The sequence below is a fragment of the Poecilia mexicana genome, unplaced genomic scaffold (assembly GCF_051168715.1).
Source record: "Poecilia mexicana isolate PSO_F unplaced genomic scaffold, ASM5116871v1 scaffold_14, whole genome shotgun sequence".
Lineage (NCBI taxonomy): Eukaryota > Metazoa > Chordata > Actinopteri > Cyprinodontiformes > Poeciliidae > Poecilia > Poecilia mexicana.
The window spans coordinates 10837243-10861197 of NW_028263383.1; the positions used below are offsets into that span (position 1 = coordinate 10837243).

General features: G+C 35.8%; 1 protein-coding gene across 1 annotated transcript; it reads right to left on the bottom strand.

The window, feature by feature from the left end:
• Positions 1–2891: 2891 nt before the first annotated feature.
• On the bottom strand, positions 2892–20082 carry gabra1 (gamma-aminobutyric acid type A receptor subunit alpha1). Its single transcript, XM_014984267.2, has 8 exons — positions 19976–20082; positions 18899–18966; positions 16974–17194; positions 16098–16180; positions 15059–15202; positions 14759–14911; positions 5155–5357; positions 2892–3833 (listed from the first exon to the last, which is right to left on the bottom strand). The coding sequence occupies exons 1-8, from the start codon at positions 20070–20072 to the stop codon at positions 3513–3515; spliced, it is 1290 nt and encodes a 429-aa protein (XP_014839753.2). The 5' UTR covers positions 20073–20082; the 3' UTR covers positions 2892–3512.
• Positions 20083–23955: the final 3873 nt, after the last annotated feature.

Genomic DNA, 23955 nt, shown 5'->3' on the forward strand with positions numbered 1-23955 from the left:
GCTAAGCTATTTTCTTTTCATTATAATTTGTAAATCTAAAGCTTAATGGTTATGGAGAAAAAGGTCAATGAAGCAGTTCAAAGTTGTCTTTGCATAGCACGAAGCCAACTACATAAATGTAATGTTATTGTTCTTTTTAAATGTGCAAAATGCATAACAATAAATTCGTAATACAAACAATATTCATCATTTTCTCTTCTAATATATTCAATAATATAATCAAATGCTGTATGTTTATGTATTTTACATATGTATATATATTTATATATATATTTCTTCATGATAATAAACATAAATACATTTTTTTAGAATTCTAACATCTTTGTACAACTCTGTATCCTGAACCTTACATCCCTTGGCCCTCTGCATGTAGGTAAAGTGGCCGTGAACAGTGGACTGTCTGCATATGCTTGCTAAAGTCTTCCATTCAGGGATAAATTTAGTAGTGATCATAACCGTGATGCAAATATAATAGAGAAAGCACTAATCTCTTCTTCGGATTCCTTCTGGCAGCAATGTGATCTTTTAACAGCACAACACAAAAATGTAATCCCCTGCAAAGTGTTCATACACCTTAAACCTTTCCACAGTTTGTCACGTAGCAACCACACACTTTAATGTATTTCAGTAAGACTTCATGGGATAGATGAACACAAGTGGCACATTTCTGAAGCAGAATATAACAGTTGTTTGTTACCAAGAAATATTTTGTGTGATGCAAAAGCATTCAACTCCCTTTACTCTGATTACCCTAAATACAATCCAGTGCAGTCATTTTTTTTCAGGAGCCATCTAATTAGCAAACAGACTTCACCTGTGTATTTTAATGTCATTACAAACCAAGCTGCTTTTGAGGCCTTGGAGTTTTGGAACAAGCAACAAGGAACACAACAGGTGGGTCCAGGAAAAGGTTGGAGTAAACTCTATGCCATTACCATGGTGAAACATGGATATGGCAGTTACTTCCTTACACACTCACATTGTGATGTGAGGATCTATGTCTCCTGAAAAATGTGGGAAGATGGTCAGAGTAGTTGAAAAAATAAATTGCAGTAGAGGAAGAAAAGCTAATTGAATGCAAAAGTACTCAAGAGTTGGCTGGATGCACCAAGTATCTGTGGCAAGACTGCAAATTACTTTTCATAGACACTCATAATCCATTCTGATTAATCTTGAACTACTTTCACAAAGGAGTGGAAAAGAAATTGGCTCTATATGCAGATCTAGTATAGACCTAAAACATTTTACAAAATATTAATTTTGAGGGGGTTGAATGCATGTCTGAGTTTAAATAAAAACATGTCACTTTCCTTTTATTTGAAAATTATGCACTACATTGTGTTGGTCTATCATGTAAAGTCTCAAGGAATGCCTTAAAGTTTGCTTGAACAATAAAATGTAAAAATGTTCAAGGGGTATTGATGTTTTGCAAGAGATGGCTCTCCACGGTTCTTATATGTGTGTGTGGCTTAATTCAATCCCATGTAAAATACATTCAGCACAGCACACTGAGAATCCACAAAGCAGCGCTGTGGTACTCTACATTTTGTCAAAGAAGGTCAGAATTGGAGCCAAAGGCTTCACAAAGCAAGATGGTTACATAAAGCCTGGTATTTTTACCCACATATCAAAAGTATTTAATAAATGTCCATGCCCAGCACAAATGAAACTACAAGTACAGATGGGTCAGTGTAAAGCTACAATGGATATCACCCCCAGACTGAGTGTCAGGTTCAGGTCCTAAGAAAAGCCCTTACTAATAAATATTGCTACATCAACATAATTAAAAATTGGACTGTTTAGAAACCTTTACATGTCACGTCAGAGGAGAAGCATTTCCTAAAAGCCTGTCTTTTCAGTTTAAAAGAAGAAAAAGAAGCAAGCAATGTTCAAACCCAAACGAAAACATTCTTTCCACTTTATGTTGTTTGGAAGAGGGATTGACATCATGCTACAAAAATATATTCATCTTCAGCACTATCGTTGAACTACAAGACAAGTCCTCTTTGCGAAACACAGCGCCGGCTAACCTAAGATTACAGTGCCACTTCAACTCATTGTCTTTTTCCCCCTTTTGTCTCTTTCGTTCTCTGTCCCTGTCTCTCGCTGTTGCTCACCAAACAAGCAGCAACAAAATGACTCCAAACGGGGCATGTGATACTGAAAGGCAGTGTAGCTGGTACTTTCTGAGTATTATGTCTCAATTTTCTTTCCAGTGAATCTGGAAACTGTAGTAAACGTGGTCAGCGTGGGGATTCAGTGGGATGGAAAATAAAGACGTGCCGCCCATCTACAAATCCATCACAGCTTGAATTCTGGAAATGATAAAGGCACTTCTCCTCCATCTCAATGTGCCCCACCACATGCTAACTAAACTTTTCTACAAATGCTGTATTAGCAAAGGAGGTCCCAGCCTAAAGACTCCAACAGAAACAAAAAGTAAACAAAAATATTAAATAAACTTGATGTCATGTTTAATTCAGAGAATTTGCAATGGTTCTAGATTGTTGCCTACAACTTGCCATCATTAGAAAATATTTTATTGGTGCTTTTGGTGTGGCCACAAACACCCAGCTGAACAGTGTTTAAATTCAGTTAAACCAATTTAGCATGAAATGTAGATTAGGTGAGAAACAGTCACTCAAAAATGAATGAACTCAGTTTATGCTCCATTTGTGAAAAGAATCAGAATGAGAACCCAAATGAAAAAGTTTACCCTTCCATTGATTCAGTTAAAACCCCGTTAGTTACACTTTGCAAAGCTTAATCATAATAAAGACATCTCTAACACTTGGTAGTATTTACAATGCAGTGAAATTAAATCCATATATCTTCAGTTCTGAGCACAGATGATTTAAACTTTGTATGTTTTGTCCTCTAAATAAACTGTGTCCACTGAGACATGTTTTATTGCTATTGCTGAAACAATAAAATTTTTTTTTTTCAAGAATGACACAATCTAATAAACATTCTACCTAGAATGGAAGATATATTTGAAAAAGAATGAGCGTTACACTGGTGACATCAAAAAACCCAAGCCATCAGTCAACACGGGTCTAATTTTTGAATAAATAAATAGAAATCATAAAATTTCCTGCCCATGCATATTCACAGGTGCCTCTTTACTGTCTGTAATTCCACATTTTAAAATAGGTCAAAGAAAACAAAGAAACAAAAAAGGGAGATACTTAAGCAAGAAAACAAACAAAAACACTGCCCCAGGAAAAACTTGGGCTATGAAGTGGTAGAATAGCATTCTGTTGGCTAGATATTTTTAGTAGCATTTTGTAGTAGCATCCTCTTGGACCTGAACGATACCCTTTCAAAACTCTGAATTTATCTTTTTTTTTTCTATATTGTTTCTTTTGAAATCTTCAAAATTTAGATAAACACAGAAGCAATGCAACAACTGGGTATTCAAACCAGAGTGGACGCAATGTTTATCTCAAAATAACCACTTTTTTGTAAAAGGATTAAGAAAAAAAAATAAATCAAAAAGACAAAAAGATGAATTAGGTGTGATTGACCCCCTGCAATTTGGGCTTCTTATTCAAGTAGGTTGCCCAGTAGACCAAGTTAAAGGTTCCAAAGAGCAGAGGGAAGGCTATTCTGGCAATCCTGTCTATCTTGCTCTCACTGTTAAAGGTCTTCTTGGCCTCAGGGGGTTTGGGTTTCGGCTCCTCTTTGGGCTCATCTGGGGGTGGAGGAGCGCTTTTGGCGATTGTGGCTAATCCCGGGTTCCTGGCAGGATTGGGTGCGAAGGGTGTAGCAGTGGTAGGCGGGTAGGCCGTTGTGTTGTTTTTCTTCAGGAGAGATTCCTTCTTCTTCTTTTGCTGATTGCGGTTTTTAGAGAAAGAATTGGGGGAAAAGCAAAAGCATATCAAGACTTCAGTTTACAAAGAAATTACCGGTTTTAGATAGATTTTTTCACTGGGTATAAAAGGGCAATAAATTATAACAGTCATTTTTCATTATGTAAAACACATTATATGTAGTTACTACACACAAACCTTTGTTTATAAACCTTGATTTCTAGTTATAATGACTTTCTTAATGCTAATTAAAACATATTTAGGAAGATTAGAATATCATATCGGACCAATAAAGAAATATTGTTAACACAGAAATGAGGGAATATTAAAGGTTATTTTCAGGAGGTAACTTGAATTTGCCAAATGAACCTAATCAGAAAATACATATGAGTTTACTGAGATCTACCTCTGATTTAGAGGGTTAAAAGTACCAACAAATGAATAAATTGTGAAATAAACAGTCAAAAAATGTAAATAAATACATTTAACTTAATATTTATATATTGTAAACAATATATAAATATTGTTTACAATATATAAACAATGTTTATATATTGTATAATATATAAACATTATATATTATACAATATAATATATAATATATTATATATATGTGTGTGTGTATATATATATATATATTTTTTTGTTTTTGTTTTTTTTGTTTTGTTTTGTTTTTCTCTTTTGTCATACAAAAATGTTTCTGAATATCAAACTAATGGAATATCCCAAATATCAGCCGACCAGTAAAGGGTAAGGCTGAACACTGTGTGTGAATACAGCACTGTGAAGCATTTAAACAAATACTGAAATAACCTTATATCCTTCGTTAAGCATATGATAACGACGTCTAATTTTATGAACAATCTTTTAAACGATTCTAAGATGACAGAAAAGTATTTATCTTTTGGGTTTGTTCTCTTTTGGCTGGAGGATACGGTGTTTGGTGCTGCTAACTGCAGCATGCAGACAAGTAGAGCAGAAAGCTCAGGATAAACACTAAACTATTAATGTTCATGTCATGTTTCTGAAATAGCACTTTCTATTAGATGATGTGCAGACTGTAACAAAATGTTCTCCGTCTGAACTAAGTTACAAAGCAGTTATCAAAAATGATTAGGTCTTTAAGAAACATTTCTTAAAATGCTTGTGTGAAGGTTTTGAATTTTGACTAACTAGATATGTTCAGCTGAACACATACAATATTTTTTTTAGATTTAATATAGCAGTAGAATATTTTTTCATCTTTTATTGCAACATCATCCAGAGATGAAGGGAAAACAACGCAAAAAAAACAACAAAAATAATTTGCTAATACAGAGAGCCGTTAACATTGAATAAGTACCTTCTCAGGGACCACACTTTTTCCATCCCAAGCATAACCCCTCTTGGTGAAGTAGTTGACTGTGGCAAACTCAATGAGGGCAGAGAAGACAAAGGCGTAGCAGACGGCGATGAACCAGTCCATAGCTGTGGCATAGGCCACCTTAGGGAGAGAGTTCCTGGCGCTTATACTGAGAGTAGTCATGGTCAGGACAGTGGTCACTCCTGCAGGGAGATAAAACGATGAGAATGATAACCGTTATGTGGATTATAAATGCATGAAGAATGTCAGTTACAAACAGCGTTTAAAAGGAAATAAAACAAAACGAGTTTAATCGTAACTTTGATTGCAACATTTTTCAGAAAGCAAATGGTTCGTAAAGTATCAACATTTTGGAAGCTGGCACATGAATTTACTTGATCAAATATACAAACAAGCCAAGTATATAAGCAGCTGACACAGGCTTGGCATTGTATTATGCAGATTTTCAGATGAAGATGGAAAGCAGACACAGCATTGAAAAGAGATGAGAATCAAGCAAAATTAAGTAGAAAATAATGAGCAGGTTAGATTAAACTGTACAGGTCAGCGTTCAGACCCATGTGATCATTAATCCAGCCGTCATAACAAAACCTTTTTACACTCACAAAAACATGCATCTTCCATAAACTTCAAGAACACAATGTTGACTTGCTCCCTCTTATATCCTGCTATTATCAAAGGAAAGGATATGTAGAGCTGCCAACTTCACATATCAGTTTTCACGATGTTAAAAAATGCAGACTTCCACCTAGTTTAACAGACGTTTCTGACTCGTTTGTAATTTATACAAGAGAAAGCACATATGATTCATGACTAAACTCACTAAGTACCAGAGATGAAAAACACACTCACTTCCATCCCCTCCACCCGAAATTAAGACCTTCAGACAAGATTTATCTAATTATGCAACTACAAAACAGGGTTAATAAAAAAAATATTCATTTTGAAATAAAATGGCTTGACACAAAGTGCAGTGTGTCAAATCTAGAAAATCATATTGCTCTACTAAATCAGCCACGCAAAGGTATGATGAGACATTATTAAGCAGTGGAGTAAGTGGGTCAGACCGTATCTAATAGAGCAGTGCTCATTTTAGAACAGCCAACTGCAGATGTTTAGACCCCGAGTAAAATCAGTCCGAACAATCATGAGGAACAGCTGGCTTCAGATGTTATAAAACATGCTGAAAATACCGATCCACACATGCTGCATGTGGATGACATATTATCTTATAAAATGAGAAATGTGTTTTTCTCTCAAACAGTTCTCCATTGCCAGCAAAGAATGATTTGTTTGAAACAGAGCCTCACCCCCCCACCGCAAACAGCACACAGTTCTGATGTATGACCAGTTAAGTCTTGCATTTGTGAGCATCAAATAAGTAGGTCAAATATATTTATTGAACCGATTTTTTTATAGCTACCTTTTTATGTGAGTGAATACTCAAGGCAGTCGTTCAGAAAATTATTTGCATCGTTTGAAGGAGACCACAGTAAGGGATAACAGGTTGCCTTGATAACAAAAGCAAGGACATATCTTCTTATAGAAACATTGTTGCTGTATTAAAATAACTTGATTACAGAATTCATACACAAGTGTGCTCAGGACAGCACCAAGTACTGAGCTGTTATGTGCAATCTTGCTTTCCTGACAAATGGAAACATGTAGGCAAAATGTTGCTGCTTTCCAGCTCATTAAGCTGTAAACATCTAATGCTGGGCTTGGTGCAGCTTCATCTAGGTTGCTGCTGCATTTCAGGTTTTTCTTGTTAATATAAAATAGATAATCCACAATGTGTGTTGAGAACATCACATTAGGATTAATGTTGAAATAATTTTAAATATGGAAACAGTGTATCAAAATTTGCTGGCTGACTGCGGCTCTTCCACAGAGCGGCTGTTTGAACAGCAGAACATTCCCTTTTGGACAGATGCCAGGGAAAAGGAATACCGCCTCGGTTTCAACCAGGAACAGCTCCACCGACATTTCACCGTGTTGGAAATAGGATTTACAGGAAGGCATGGAAGTAAATAATTTGAAGGAAAAGTTTGCTCACACTCACTAGTATACAAAGCCATGAAAATGTATTCACACGTTTTAAAAATGTTCAATAATTATCACACTCTGCCATGTATTCTGTTGGGATTCCACATGAGAGACAAACATAAAGTAACACATAATTGTGAAGTGGAAAAAAAAAATTATACATCCTTAAAGTATCACAAATTAATGCAACAGTTAAAACACAAATTATTTTGGACAGTAAGAACAAGTGAATAAGTGAATAAGTGATGTTGCCATCATAGTTATTATGTAATGTTGTTTTTTTTATTTGTAAGTGAAGTTGCTAAATCTGGTAGATTTTCTAAGGAGAAATTATTTGATGTTTGTGTTCGTGTGCAAGTGCAGTAATTTTTCACAATAGGACCAAGTATTTCTCTCCTCTTCATCCATCCCGCCTACATACTTATGTGAAAGTAGGAAAGATGGTGTTGGAGGTTGTTTTTACTCTTTTTTTACTAACTTACTTTTTCAACTCCTCTCATGTAACAGAATCGCTTTTGTTCCTTTTTATTTGAACATTTTGTCTCTTAAACTAAACAGTTGATTTACATTTGGGCTTTACATGACTCTCAGCTGAATTTACAGCCAAATACTAATGAAATGTAAGTATTTGATTAAGATAGACTTCCTGAAACATACACTCTTTTCAACTGGACATTGTGTGTCTATATAAAAGCTGGATGTGACAAATTTCAGCTTGTTTACCACTGAAACAGAAATTTAATTGGAGAACGATGAAGGCACCACCACTCCACTTGGTATTTTATTATTGCTTTAAAAGTGTTGTCATTCTTAGTATCTCATATACTTTAGTGCGTTTGACAGGCTCTGTTGTCATGGAAACAAGTATCCTATTTCCTGCAATGTTTACCACAGATGGCGAGGAAAGGAAAAGGAGAAGATTATGGTTTAGCAATAAAAATAATATATTCATTCATTACATCAAATAATAAGGGCTTCCTGTTTAGACACAATGTGTTTGGGGGTTGTGAGAGCACAGAAAGTACTTTAAATTCATTAAAGTCACCTTGATCACAGATTGTACCCAAGATCAAATGAATCTTCTGAATAAGGGATAAAGTTGTTCTTTTTTCTTCAATCACTTGATTATTTTCTCTTTTAAAACTTTGGGCCAGTCGTCATAACCCCTATAAATAACATCTTTCTGCTAATCTGACAAATCTCAAGCAAGCGAATAAATGTCCAGGCCCTGCATCAGAGAGGAACCACAGGCGAAACCCTGTCAGCGAGAGCAAGGCTCCAGGAAAATGTTTTTGTATTTCTGTCACGCTCAGTGGTTCCAAGCAGAAGTGTCTTTCAAACAGTGTTTTGACTGAGAAAACAACCAATCAAACATGACAATCAAAATGTGGGTCAAAAGTACAACAGTAGAGCGGAAAGCCTACTGACTGAAAGCATACCCAAACTTCTTTGTGGGACATAAGTCATGTTTCTGGATGCTGGAGAGACCTGGCACCAAAGATGGTACAGATGTTGAGATTTAAAAATGAAAATACACATCTAGTATTTTCATGAATAATGCAACAGCTTTTATTAACTAGAAGAAGTGGAAGGATGTGAAGAAACAAGGATTTGTATCAAACCATTGATCAATCTAGATGTCAGAGAGATACATAAAATATAAACATGACTTCATAAACCCCCAGTATGCAGGTTTGCTGTTTGATTTACCAAAACCCACGCTGTTTTCACTCCCCTGGCAGAAATATTGACCCAACTTCTAGATGGAGAATCTATGTTTTATTATAATTCAGTTATTGAAATAAGCTGACTTTTTAAGTATTGTTAACACTGAGGTATTATTTTACACATTTCAGAGGGCAGGTTGCTTGAAGCTTCTTTAAATTACAGGCAAACATCTGGTAAAAAGCTTGGAGAACTTCATTACATTTAGACAGATGACTGATGAGAAAAGAATAAATAAAGTAACATGTTGATATTTTAATTTTCTTTCTTCATAAAGTTTAGAGAGGTGCTATAAAAATGCAGTTGAACACAATCAGTCGACATTCACACAATATTTAGCAAGTATATATGTTTTTCTCATAGCAGTATGATGATAATGAGTTTGAACCCATTTTATTTCATAATGAGCACATTAGTGTTGAATTTAATGAAGTAGGTGAATTCAATTAAATTCAGTTTTATCCAGTAAGAATGTCTTGAGGTACTTATCATAAAATCATTCAATTTAATCATACATATCTTCCCACTGATCCTTGTTGTCAAACTGTACAGTAAGCTAAATTAATTATCCAAAGTAGTTGAAAACAGTTTCTATATAAGGAAACCCAGTAGATTGCATCGAGTCATTCAATGATCATAGCTGCTCTGTGGCGAATTGTCAAGTTGATTATTTACAATTCCTCAATCAGTCTCAAGAGGGAACTGATCTTTGTTGGATATCTGTCAACATTCTCACTGTGCTGTCTCTACTCCATGCTTTGTCAATAACATAAGTGTCAAATAAGATTGTTTTTGAGGTCAATTACATTAAGCATCACTGCATCATCTCTGGTTATGGGAAAAGAATAAATAAAGTGACATGTTGATTGGTAGGTGATTAAATGACTGTGCTGGCACCACAACTGCAGGATGTAAATCATCCAGAGACGCACACAAACATTCATCAGCACTTCTAACAAAGTCAGTGACTTACCAGTGCAACAATGTACATATAACCACCATGCTGCAGCGAAACAAACATGCCCAGTTCACAACTGTGTGCAGATGAGGGTATGCGTAAAAATACACTCGGTACAAACTCTCACACAAGCTACTATTGCTTAATGAGCAGATACATTAAACAGCATAATGGGAGAGTCAATAAATCCCAAGCCAACCACTTTTAAAGCGGAAGAGAAAGAATCAAGCTAATCTTCCAAGCCCTGCCCCCATGACAGCTCAGACTCAGAGAAACAGAGAGGAAGAAGGAAGGGAGGGAGCGAGTTAGGAGGATGGAGAGCATCGTATCAGCACTATCAATGGCTGTTTCCTTTCTGGTTTCATTTAGACTCCAAGTAAATAAATTGGAAACAGTTTTCCACTACACCAAACTAGCTATAAACTAATCAGCCTCTTAATCGGCACTGTGATAAATAAGATAACTTTACCCATTGCTGTGTTTTTAAATTGCCTATTCATCTATAGGGCAGACTTCAGGAAAAAAATGTGCATAGCCTTTGCTTTATAGTAACATAATGTAATTTAAACAGTCATTTCAGTAGTACATTTGTTCATATTATTGCTTTTTTCTTTGTCAGACTTGGACACCCAATCACCTCTATAGTAATAGAAAATCTTACAGCATGACAGTGGTTATTTATTTGTAGTACCGGCAAACTGAGTAATAAATGTTGATGGTGTGCAGGAATTTAAACAAGAAACAAAGTTGTGAATAGGTGGCAGTGGGAAAAATGACTTCAACACGGCTTTGCAGTTTAGTATTTTCTCCTACAGTGAGCACAATATAAAAAAAACGATTTGTATTGGTGCAATCTTTATAAAGACAGGATCATACTTTACCCTCTTGTTTCTATTTACCTTCTCCCATTGTTTTTATGGAATTTCCCTGGTTATATCCCAGGTCACTTTATGTGACTAGGCATGGCTCACTGTGCTGATCCTGGTGTATAACACTTTGTACGCCGGTGGCTCAAAAACTAAGACAAAGAAACAGCAAGATTATCTTACGTCACCTAAATCTATCTCAAGCAGTACACAATGAAAGGTTTACGGAAAACTTTAAGATGAGCCAAGTTGAGTTGAGGATACTTTTGTTATATGTGGTATCTTATTAAACACTTCTAGCTCAATGGGTCTTTTCAGTAAAATGACTAAGGGATTATTGGAAAGACTTCTGGTTGGGATGTGTACCATTTACACCATGCTGTGGCAGTCTTACTGTTGAAAATTGTGGAGCAGTCCATTTGATCTTTCCTCTTTTATGCATCTGCTTGATGGTCTAACTCTAAACTTAGTAATAAACACTGAACAGTTGTGACTATGTAACATATAGATGCATGATCCTGATGAGGTAGAATACCCTCGGTTATACTGCTAATGTGACAACTTATATTGCAGTATGGGTCCATGTGGCAAAATAGACAACACTGTGCTTAACTGCCAAAAGCTGAAATAAATCCAAACTAAAGAGGATTTACTTCAGAATAAAGTTATGAAATCATTATGCTTTACTTGCACTTAACATTATTTATTCTCCTCTGTAATTGTGATTTATTGGCAAACTTTAAGATTGAACAGGTAGTTGCAATGAAACATTTCCTCACATGTGACACAGCAATATGCAAGACCAAAAAAAATTGAGAGAAAGAAAATCATTCACAATAATCTGTCAAACATACCAGTATTTAAATTATTCAACTTAGCATATTACTGAGGTTTTATTTGCTCTAATGCAGCTAATAATAAAAACAACCGAGTAAAAAAATTGAAAGCAGGTATCATGTTTACAGTAATGTTCTGATGTTTTCCAGTTTATCTCTCTAACTAATAGCATATCATCACCTTCCTAAAATAATGTTCCAAGTCATTTGTTGCCAAAAGCTTTTTTTTTTGTCTTTTGGCAAAAAAAGAGGAGGGGATTTTTGTTGGCCAAAATGCTTAGGAAATTATTTTAGGAAGATGACGATAAAGGACAAAAAGTAACAAGTCTCACCTGACAACAGCACTTTTTTCCCAAGATTATTGCATTTCCTACATGACTTGTAGTTAATTGCAAACAGGAATAGCTTTCTTTTCACAATGACTTTCTTTTTGTCACTCTTCCATAAAAGGAAGGTTGGTGTTTATTTATCTTTTACACTTACTTTCTTATTCATTTTCAGATCCTAACACTGTCAAATGTTCAAAAGTCGGGATATAGTTTTATAATCTAACCCTGCCATAAATATTGAATTCAACTGTGCTTTTTGTTGATTAATCTTCTTCAAGTAAGTAAGTACATTTCATTCATATAGGATTTTTCTCAGATAGCAGTAACACTAACAGCCAAGTCCCTCAAAAGAATGACTGTATTTACAAAGAAATTAAATTAGACTTTACTAATTAGGTGCTGGTGGTTCCACTGAATTTCATTCAGTGAGTGGTATCAGACTAAAGGGCATGCTAAATACATCTAGCATACAGTACTCAAGGTTAATCCTGTGTATGTGGCATGACATAAGGTGTAAAAAGGTCATAGAGTACGAATATTTAAAGATATCTTATCAGCCAATGCCCAAAACAAAACAACACAGTCAGAAGAGTCACGTTGTTTTAATAAGCGATGTGTACATCTGTTTATACAGCTCAGAGCAGGTGTGTTTTTTGTGTTTAGATGCATGCATGAACACGATTTGCATGTAATCCCATGGAGCACAACCAGTCCTGATAGCATGGGGGACACATACATGCCCTAGATAGTTTGAATCTAATCTAGGCCATCCTCATTTCCCCTCGACACGTGACAAGCACTGCAGGTAGAAAGCTGTGGCACACATGCAACAAGCACACACATGCATGAATACACACCTCAACTCATACAAACACATATTAAAACACTACAAAAAAATGCCAAATATACAGGAGACGGCAGTGCAGCAATATATGGCCGTTCTGAAACAATTCAAGGAGACTCTTCAAGAAGCCGGCCATGGGAGACACGGGCATTAATGAGGAGAATATGAAGAGAGAAAGAGTGAGTAAGGGAGAGGAAGAGGGAAAAAAGTAGAAGGAAGTGCGTAGGGTGAGGTAACCCAAGGACATTCTGGCTGCTGCTGCTCTTTGCTGCTGTAGAGCATGCTGCAGACTAGGAAGAGCTTTCCATTTGGTTGGTGTTATGTAAGACCTTACTGTGACAGACAGACAAATACACACCAGATATCCAAAGAGACTAATTCCATACAAACACACATCCACATTAACCAAGCAATATGCACACACAAGCAAAAAACACACACAGACAGGCAAATTCACATACACACTTGTAATCTTCCATTCAGGGCACGTAATTCTAAATTCATTCTGAGCTCTTCTTAAATTCTACTGCAGCTAGCCACAACTCATTACAACTCTTCACCCCATTGGAGCAAACACAAAACAGAACGCAAGAGGATAGAAATATTGTGTAGTAAGATTGGTGGCAGGGAACAATTGACCTATTAATCTTTTTTATGTCCTTTAACACTTTTTTGTTGTTGTTATGACAGATTTGGAAACAAACCTATTAGCTTTTGGGGAGTTGCATTAATAATACGGTTTGTCATTGCTCCAAGAAGTTACTGTGCCCTCTGAAATATCTTTGCGCACAAGATCAGCAAATGAAAAACAGCATGTCATGGTGCATTCAAGGTGTTTACTGCCTCACTGACCATTTTCCCCGGTTTCCTGCCGCCATGCTTGGCTAAGCAAATCCACTCCTGGCTCCGAAAATTTTGGCAAGATAGAAAACATTTTCTAAAGCGATAAAGCGTTTCAATATTTCACAGCTTACTGTCTTTCCAAATCTGTAACCAAGAAGGTAATCAAAGTTGATATTATGACGCACCAAAGACTACAATGGGTCAACTGCATTTTTGGAAAAAAATAAAAAATACTCACTTGCAGTAAAATAAAGCCTTGCAAAAGTCTCTAAAAAGGGCTTTTCATTCTGCAGCAAATGCTAATGAATAAGCTATGCCGATGAATTCAAGTGGTGGGCATCTATCCGCCTCATGACACTGAAGTGTATTTTTCATTAGATGAGATGTTTACAACAATAATACCAAAACTAAAGATTCTTGCAACAAATCACTGTGGGGGGTAAAACTCAATGTAATATTTGAGGTCAACACAATTAGCAAATCAAACAAAAGCGTCAATGGCAGATTCAAACCAGAGACCTTTTTGTTACACAATGAAATGTCATCCTAATGACTCACACGCATATATATATATATATATATATATATATATATATATATATATATATATATATATATATATATATATATATATATATATATATATATATAATTATTTTAAATAACTTTACAAACAGGTCAAATTTATATGCAGATATTTAGAACCAAGTCTAAACTCAAATCCAGTTTGGATCAATTTAATTAGTAACAAAACTCAATGGGTAGTTGGATCCCAATTATTTTATCTAAATTATAATTCAATAAAATCAAAATCAGTTGTCATGATTATAACCTAACTTTTAAAATGTTTGAATGTCTTAAGTCACTGAATTGGCAGCAGTCCTTCCCTATGAGGTGTAATGATGTATGGCATTATAACTGGCACAAACAGGCTGATTTTCGTCCAAGCCTCTTTTAATGATATCCCAGCTGATTCAGTTCAGTGCTCAAACCTACTGCACTTAAGAGCGAGTGCTTGATGTGCCATTATTGTATCGTCCACATTGAATTTCCAGGAACAAGTTTGGAACCTTGTGTTGATTGGCTCATTTCTGTAGGCACAGGTGTTCAGGATGAGAAAAGAGTCAACAACTCACCAAAGACAGTTCTGGCAGGGACAGACTCTCTGTTGAGCCAGAAGGACACTTGGGAGAGGATCACTGTCATGATGCAGGGTAGATATGTCTGGATCACAAAGTAACCAATTTTCCTCTTCAGGAGGAAGTGGGTTGTCATCACAACATACTCTCCTGTTTTCAGCAACATAAAAGACAGCAAAAGTTACATTTTCCCTGCATTTATCTTGCACAATAAATTCAGAAAAGTAGGTTGGTGAAAAATTTAAAATGAATTTAAAAATCAGGGACATGGGACGTCTTTGTAATTCTAAAATATACCTGTGCTTGACTGCACCACGCCAGAATCCACACTCTGCCCCATCAGATCATACTGGTTTAACCTGGAGCCGTCCTCTGCCACCACTACAGACTGAGCAGCCCCTCTGGTCCACACGTACACCACCTCTGCCCTGGTATAGGCATCTAAGGAGTGAAAAAGTTATTTAGTTTCCTTCTGGTTGTTTTTTTTGTTTGTTTTAAAACTAAAGATATAATTTTATCTAACAATTTTCCATTAAAGCATCTAATGACATCCTGTCTATATGTTATCACCCAACATCTTCTTATGTGAGATGTCACATTGTGCTGTGCCACAGCCTGTCATTCTTGACTTATAACAAAATAAGAAAATAATGTCCCAACAGAGTAACGTGACCTTAAAGCAGCAAAGTCAGTCAGTTTTTTTCCCCCCTTCTGGCCACCCAACCTGTCAAAGCTGCAGTGTGGCTCGGCCACTGCAGAGGAAAAGATGGCTCAGCTGCAGACTGCAGAGCAAGGAAGAGAGCTCATCACTAAAATATTTAGCAAGTGAGTTCAGTTTAAAGGCATTTAAGGCTTGGTACTCTCGCACATGCTGTGTAGCTGGAATTGCAAAGAGGTAGCATGGCTCACGTCTCTGTTGCTTTACTGTCCTCATGGTGTTTTTATTATTTTTTTCTTGCCTCCCAACACTCATTTACCGTATCATACTTTCTTATGAATGGGTTCTATTATTTTTCCATTACATATTTTTATAATTTTCCTTTTCTAAGTCCAGTCTATTTGAATCTGTGCTTATTAAAGAAAGATGCAGGGCAGTTTGAGCTGTCAGCGGTGAGCAGCTGGTGTGATGCTCTGGTAGTATTACAGAAGGTACTGCAGGCTGCATGCCTGCAAGAGTCTTGGAAGGTCTATAAAGGTTGAACACTGCCTTTCCTTTATATGGAGGCAGTGGCACATCAAGCAACACATATTTAAGTGTGTGTGGGGGATGAGAGGAGATGTGGATCTGGTATGTTCATTAAATGTAGAATTGCATTCGGCTGCAGAGGCTACTTACAGCTGCCAAATTTCAGGGGACAAGCATGGGCGTCCATAGGGAAGTCTTCCAGATGCATAGGGCATTCTGCTCTCACTGTAAGCCTTGAAAAAAGCATTTAGATCACAGAGTGAATTCAAAGATATAATGGCGGATAGAATAAAGAAACAAAAGTCTTTAAAATGAAGACATGGTGAAGTGTTACAGCCAAACAGCAGCTAGGAATGTGTTGCAACATACAGATATTTTTTTACTATATCAGCACTGAGTGAGTACTCAAGCTGAACACTATTCCCCCCAAACAGAAATGTTCCAGTTCCATGAGCTTTGAGCTTGTGTTTACTTATGGCTTGGTGGAAAAACAGCGTGTCAGACCACCCGTGACACACTAATCTCCCATCTAACCCTCATCTCAGTCATCTGTGACACCAATACAGGCTCTGCCTCTTCCCTCTCCTCCCCCTTATTAACATGTTGAAGCAAATGTTATACCGTACTGTCTTATATTAACACAAGTCAGTGGTGTGCATTAGGTTCTGTGCTGTCATAAGGGTTTCCTCAGCCCTCTTTTTCTAAAGAATGGTGCTAAGATGCCAATACAAGCTCTGCTTTCAGATCTAGTCTTCTGGCTTACACATGTTTCATTGCAAAAAACAAACTTAAGATTTGTCATAAATTCAGGATTTGCAAATTGACCAATTTTACACAAAAACAAACAGTTTGCAGAGTACAGAATATAACTATTCTACCTAAAATAATCTACTTTGGCAATCTACCATTTGCTTTTACAGCAGCTGATAAATTATGTCTGTTTCCAATAAAATCTCATTTTCAACAAATAAAATAGATATTAACCTTAAAGGTTCTTTGTGAAAGCAGTGGATCAGATCAGCCTACCTCATGGTGTAAAGCAGTGTGCCTTCCTCTGTAATCCGTAGAAGCTTGTTCGGCATGGTCATGTTGTGGGCCACTGACTTCTTGCCATTGTGGAAGAAAGTATCTGGGGTCCAGATTTTGCTGGCCATAAGGTTGTTGAGACGTAACACGGCCATGGGCCCTTTGAACTTTAACCTTTCATCTTTCCAGCTCTGTCTGAAAAAGACATCAATGGTGTACTCCTGCGAGTGAATGGTGAGTAAGAGAGAGACGAAACACAAAGTGAACAAAAGTGCATACTTGCGGTTCTGGAGAACTCTTCTATCTGACTTCACCTATAGCTGACAGCTGAAAATGTTGAGTCATGTAACCTTACTATGGCACACATAGGGAGGATTTAGCAGAGACAGAGAGGTTTATACAGTAGTTTTATGGCTGGTGTGTTTTCAAAAATTAATGCCTCAGCTGTTAGAAGTCATTGTTCTACTCCTGCTGCTGTAATATGTGTGGTTATCTTTCCATTCCTTCAATTTTTTTGTTTGCAAAGCCATTGTCAGGATAGTTAATTGCAAATGCATGCATACATGGGATATATTTTAATCCAGCTATTTACAATTACATTGTTTGGTAAATACAAAAATTACTCTTTGCATTTATCCTAAGGTAATATTTTTCCCTGAGTAATATAAATTGCACTCATCACAAAAACGAGACACTGGACACAAAATTAGAAGGACACTTCATTTCTAAGCCAGTTAATGGCTACAGCTGAGAGATTTTAATGGTTCCACATGACCGTCCACTAGAATAAGAAAATAATTCACAGCCTGTTTTCTGTGCTGTTTCTCCTTCTTTCACTCTAGTTCTTATAAGATAATTAGTGTGAACTGAAACGGAGCTTCAAGGTAACAGAGAAGGGTATGGAAAGGCTACAGATGGAAAAAAATCTTCTTTTTTCTTGTCGTAACACAACAGTAAAATACTCCTGGTCTGCATGTCAGCCTGTACAATCAAATCAAATCAAATAATTTGATTTGATTTGATGTCAAATCAAATGGGACATAATCCCATTTGATTGACATAATCAAATGGGATTATGTCAAATCAAGTACACACATTCCTGCACATAAAAAAATTTGCAAATACTTTGAATGAGACTTATTGGTTTCCAGTCTATGATGCAAAGTTCACGACAGTTTTATTTGAAAACATTCTAAAGATTTAACTGTTGAAACATAAGATATTTTACCTTCAATATTAGGTGATAACAAAACAAACAGTCATATTCAATGAATCAGAAATGTCTTGAAAGGTTTATTTCATTAACTCAATTCACTAAATAAAATAAATTATGCAGCTTAATTATGCAGACTGATTTATTCAAGCCTTTATTTCTGTCAATTATGATGATGTTGGGTTTACAGCTAGATTAAATTATACATCAGTCTAATAAAACTATATATTTTTTAAATTAAAAAATATGCACAAAATGAAACGTATGTTTGCTAAAAGGATGTTATTTTCAAAATGTACTTTTAATGTGACAAACACATTATTCTAATTTAGAGATAACACTTAAACCACTGCTTTGAAAACTGTTGTAATTAGCAGCCTGTGGCTGCAAAGGTGTACTAGTTTATTCTATAAACTAGTTTTCCACTTAGAGAAAGTCCAGAAATGTAAACCAAATAACTGAAAGAATGAACTTTTTCTCCCTGCAACTGAATAAGCAGCACTTGTGAAGAGAGACATTATCTATAAATGGTCCTTACAAGTGACAGCTGTAACAAAACATCATAAGTGAACAAATGAATCAAACTTCATATCAGTGAATATTTTCCAGTCTACAAAGAACTGTGACTTGAGAGATGAGAAAACAGGTGTGAGGGTTTAAGGAAGGGCACAGGGAAAAGAAGTGACATTTACAGAGGTGGAACGAGCCTTACCATGTCATGGTCCGAAACTGGTCCAATACTAGTCACAAAAATGTCAGTCTTGACTTCAGTTACACGCTCTGTTGAAGCAGGAAATTGTCAGAGTGAGTGTCTATCAGTGGCATTCATTACATCTAAACTGCCTGTTAATACAATGCCACCTGGCTACACTCTCTTATCTGTTCACACTTGTCAGCAAAATTTTTAGCATACACAATTGCACAACAAACATACAATTAAAATTAAACATATACCACATTGTCATGGCAAATACATCTAACCACTACAGAGAACTTTAGCCTTGAATTGTGGTACTAATTTCTGTTTTTATTGGTCTGGTCTCAGCATCAGCTCTGTTGCTGCCTGAGCAGACGTTAGGTCCCTTAATGACATCGTGCATGGTGGAAAACATGCCACTCTCCTCCGATAATGTTGATAGCCAGCTTAGGATCAGTAGGAGGGGAATTCATTTAAAGAGGCTGGCAAAGAAGATGTTTGTGAACGTGTCTTCACATATTTGTGTGTATGTGTTTGACAGAGCTAACTCCATGTGACTGTCAAATTGAAATGTGACAGTGTGATTTGTAAATGATGCCTGTTGTGATTCATAATTTCTTCCCCCAGACAACTTTTTTTTCCATTGTGTTTGATGCCTACTACTTCATATCACTTTGTATTGTATGCTCTTGCTATTTTTGCTTTATTTCTTCATTATTCTCCCTCATGTTCTTTTTCAAACTCCCAGCATTCCTGCCATGTTGCTTCTCTCTAACAATGTGTGGTTGACAACATGTGGAAAAAAGCCAACAGTAAACGATGACAGTGTCGGGTTGATAGTGTAAGTCTGGACTTGATGAAAATTTCAGAAAAGCAGCAGCCAAATAATGAGACTCTGGTATTTTTTCTTGCTAAAGGTAACAAAAGTCTGGTACTGACAGCGAGCCCACATCCACATTATTCAGTCACATGGTTATTATTCAGTGTTTTCATGAGGATAATAAAACTGTTTCAAGGATGACAATTGCATATTTAAAAATAATGGATTTTTTATGAGCAACAGAATTTATTCAATGACTTGGCTGTACTGACCTCCGAGTCCTGGCCTGAGGCGATTGTCATAGCCATCTAGAAGGCTGTCTAAGATTTTGGTGAACACTGTGGTGTTATCTTTCTGCTCGTCTGTCATGCCATTCTGCCCAGAGCTGCCAAAGCAAAGAACAAGATTTAAAGTTGCAGCTAAAGTCAAAAACCTACACCAGAACTGCTGGCAGAAAAACAAACAGGAAAACTCTTCATCTGAATCATATATCATATATCAAAGACAAAAAGATTTCATTTTAACTGTGGAGTACACCAAGGGGGATTCTGCTGGCATGCACAATGAACCATGAGTCACAATATGAAAACATATTCAGTAAACTGGCCATGCTTACTATGACACTAAATAATATCCCTGTTAATGTTCATCCCACATTGTATAACCATGAAATCAGATAATTTCATCATTCGTTAGAGGAAATACTTGTTCTTTAAAACGGACTACTGATGCATTGAAGTCACAAGTGATATTTTAAATACCTGAACACAATAATAAAAGGGGCAAGGGATATTATGCAAAATCAACTTTTTGAAATTTAGATTTTGTTATAATGTTATTTTCTCATCAAAAACATATCCAGGGTGTTGCTTTGATTTATTCACACATGGCAACTCTTCAGGGTACCTAAATATTTGTTCATAAAATGCACCATCTATTTACCCAAAGCTCATCCTAGGAGTTTGAGTCCCCAGACACATCCGCCCTGCCATGCACCCCACACCTTCCCCTCTCAGCTTCGACAGACTAGCAGCAGTTAGCAAACACCTGGTGGAAACGCTGAGCTTATCATATAAACTACATGTCAGAATGGCTGTAAATGTGATGAAGTGCTGAAGCAGGAGTGTTGAAGAGTGTTAAAGAGAAACAGCTTCTTGAAGAGACACAGGTCATTTTCAAAGCTTCGAGCTTCTTTTAAGTTATTTTTGATATAATACAGAATTTTCAAAACAACTGAAGGTAACATAGTTACATGATTGTGCTATAGAATTGCACTATGTGCCTTGAAAATAAACATCTCCCTTTAAGCCCTACATTACTAAAATTATAAATACATTTTACAATTTTAAAATGTAAATAATAAAATGGACATTTTACAATTGTTCACACTTCTATCCTTGATTTCAGACAGCTTCTGAATAGAACTGAGAAGATTATTTGCTTTGCACATCATCAGTGCAGAAGTACTAATAAATCCTACAATTTTATTACATAAAATGTAATTATTTTATTAGCAGGAACAGAGTAATCACAACCATTTCACTGTCACACAAAGTTCCCATGTTGTCCTGTAATACATTTAACACTGTATCATGCACTATTTCACCAGAAAAGCTGTGACATGAGCACCATAGCAATCAAACATGATGCTCACTGCACATGTGTGCAGCTGCTACAGAACTGATGCAATTAGGATTCAGATATCACAGCAGCCATCCAGTAAGAGCGAAACTTAATCTGATGGTATACAATGCAGCTTCCCTCAAATCCGGATGCTGAATCCTTGAAACTTAGAGGGAAACTTTAATCTCCACATGCTGTCTGATTAATTAAACAAATAATCACCTGATCACTTAAGGGATTCATACAGCATTGACATTTTATTCCTAGGTGGTCAGTGAATCATTTAAGTATGAAAAAAAAAGATGGTGACATTATAGAAAAATAATTGCCATGTCCTGAAGGAACACATACCTGAGAACGCCACACTCTTAATCCCAATATACACACACTATTCAGAGTTTGAGAACGTATATATATATATATATATATATATATATATATATATATATATATATATATATATATATATATATATATATATATATCATGTATATATACATGATATATATATATATCATGTATATATACATGATATATATATCATGTATATATATATATATATATATATATATATATATATATATATATATATATATATATATATATATATATATATATATATATATATATATATATATATACATGATATATATATCATGTATATATATATATCATGTCATACAATCTAGCCTTAGCACGAGCCTTACTGTACACAACAAGTAATCATAACTAAATCAGATTCAAGACAATTTTCCAATAACGTATTATTCCTTTGATACCAAATCTCTTCAGCTTTTTACTCAGCAATCTATAGTCCATAGCGACATGCTATTGATGAGAATACCTACTTGCTAAATACCTAAGCAAGTAAGTTTGCTTAGATATTTAGTATTTCTGTATTTTTTATATTAAGCGTGTTAGTTTGTTTCATTTTTCAAAGGATCTGAAACTGTTTAAAGGGACAATAAATAGGAAGAATAATGACACAGAGTGAAAAAAAGAAATCAGAATACATTATTTATACTTTAATATGGTCTTTCAAATGAAAAACACATCACTGAATGTGCTCTTTGAACTACATGAAACAAAATGCTAAGAGCAATGCTGAAAACGCTCATGATCCCTAATTGTGAGAGCAGGGCTTGAATCTCCCCACATAAATATTTTACCGTTCTCCTAATCAGGGAACCAACCTCTAATTACATAGTGCACCAAAAAGCCAGGATATGACATGGCTGAGAGAGCATGAGCATAAAGTGTGTTAAAACACATGGACCAATGCATGCACATAACCATATGCTCCCAGATATTTGCATGTGAACCAACAGTCATTTTCAACAGTATATTGTATCTGTAATTTTTTTCCTATTTAACAAGCCAGTGGGATTCTGCTTTGATTACTTATGAAATAAACAGCATGTGTTTGAAAAAAGCCTCTACTAGCTGAACATCTCCAAGGAGAAGTGGAGGTCATCAAGATTAGTTAGTAGAGACCCGCAGCTGGAAGGAAGGAAGAGTGTAAAACGCGACACAGCAGCATGCGGAGAATCATGACAATTAGTCTATAGGAAAACAAAGAAGAGCAAAGACTAAGATAACAGAGACAGAAGAGAAGCAGCTGGGGGAAAAACATTGGGAAAGGTATCAGTTCTGAATTGAATGTATCTGTTCGAAAAGAGAAGCTCATAAGATGCAGGATTAACGTTATGAGCTTTCAAAATGAAATATATTGTGTGGATTTTAAAGAAAAGGTTCATTCACATATTTCTCTTTGCCCCCAATTATCCCTCTGTCAGTGGAAATTATAAAGTAAAGAAAGAAAATCAAATGAAAGTCGTGATGAGCAATTATGGTCTGTCAGCTCTGAAGCCATCTGCCTTAAATCACTCAAAATTCTAATATTTATTATCCTGTTTAAGGTCTGGGATAATAATTATGTCTAAAAACACACAATATGAACTGCAGCTTTGGGATGCACTGCAAAACTAAAATTAAACACAATGTTCTAATGCCCCTCCACACTGATGTGATTTAAAATGGCCAAAACTGAGACATACAAAAAAATGATTTAAAGGGTTGATCCTCATATTCCAAGTTATCATTACAGAGAAGATCTAAATAAGGTAGAAAAAATATCTTGGTAAGAAATATCTTAAGATTAGTCGGATTGGACAAGGAGCTTCAGTGGACAAAAATGTTCAAGTCTTACCACAAAGTCTTAGGTTTCAACCTGACCAGGACATTTTCACATGCAAATGTTCTTTAACTTAAATCATGTCACTGTAGCTCCGGCTGTGTTTTTAGGGTTGCTGAATGATGGACTTCCACCACATTCTTAAGTCTGTTTCAGCCTCTGACAGGTTTTCTTTAATTTTTCCCTGTTTTTAACTCGTCCTACCAACACTGCAACAGAAAAGCATCTCCACAGCATAATGCTGCCACCATGATGCTTTGCAGTGGCAGAAAGGGTGGTAGTCCTTGGTCAAGATATAAGAGACACAAATGGATTCTTCTTGTTTTTCATGTGACTCCAACAGGCATTTAATTTCACTAGATTTTGTATATTTAATTAGCATTTTTCAAATTATCTGAAGAAAATTTGTAATTTAGTTTCCACATGTGTTGCTTT

Coding starts and splice junctions, on each gene's coding strand:
- gabra1 (XM_014984267.2), bottom strand. CDS start 20,072: ATGACAGACGAGCAGAAAGATAACACCACAGTGTTCACCAAAATCTTA. Junction 15,203..16,097: donor TCCCCTGAAATTTGGCAGCT/GTAAGTAGCCTC, acceptor TTCACTCCTTAG/ATGCCTATACCAGGGCAGAG. Junction 3,834..5,154: donor AAAGTGTGGTCCCTGAGAAG/GTACTTATTCAA, acceptor AACCGCAATCAG/CAAAAGAAGAAGAAGGAATC.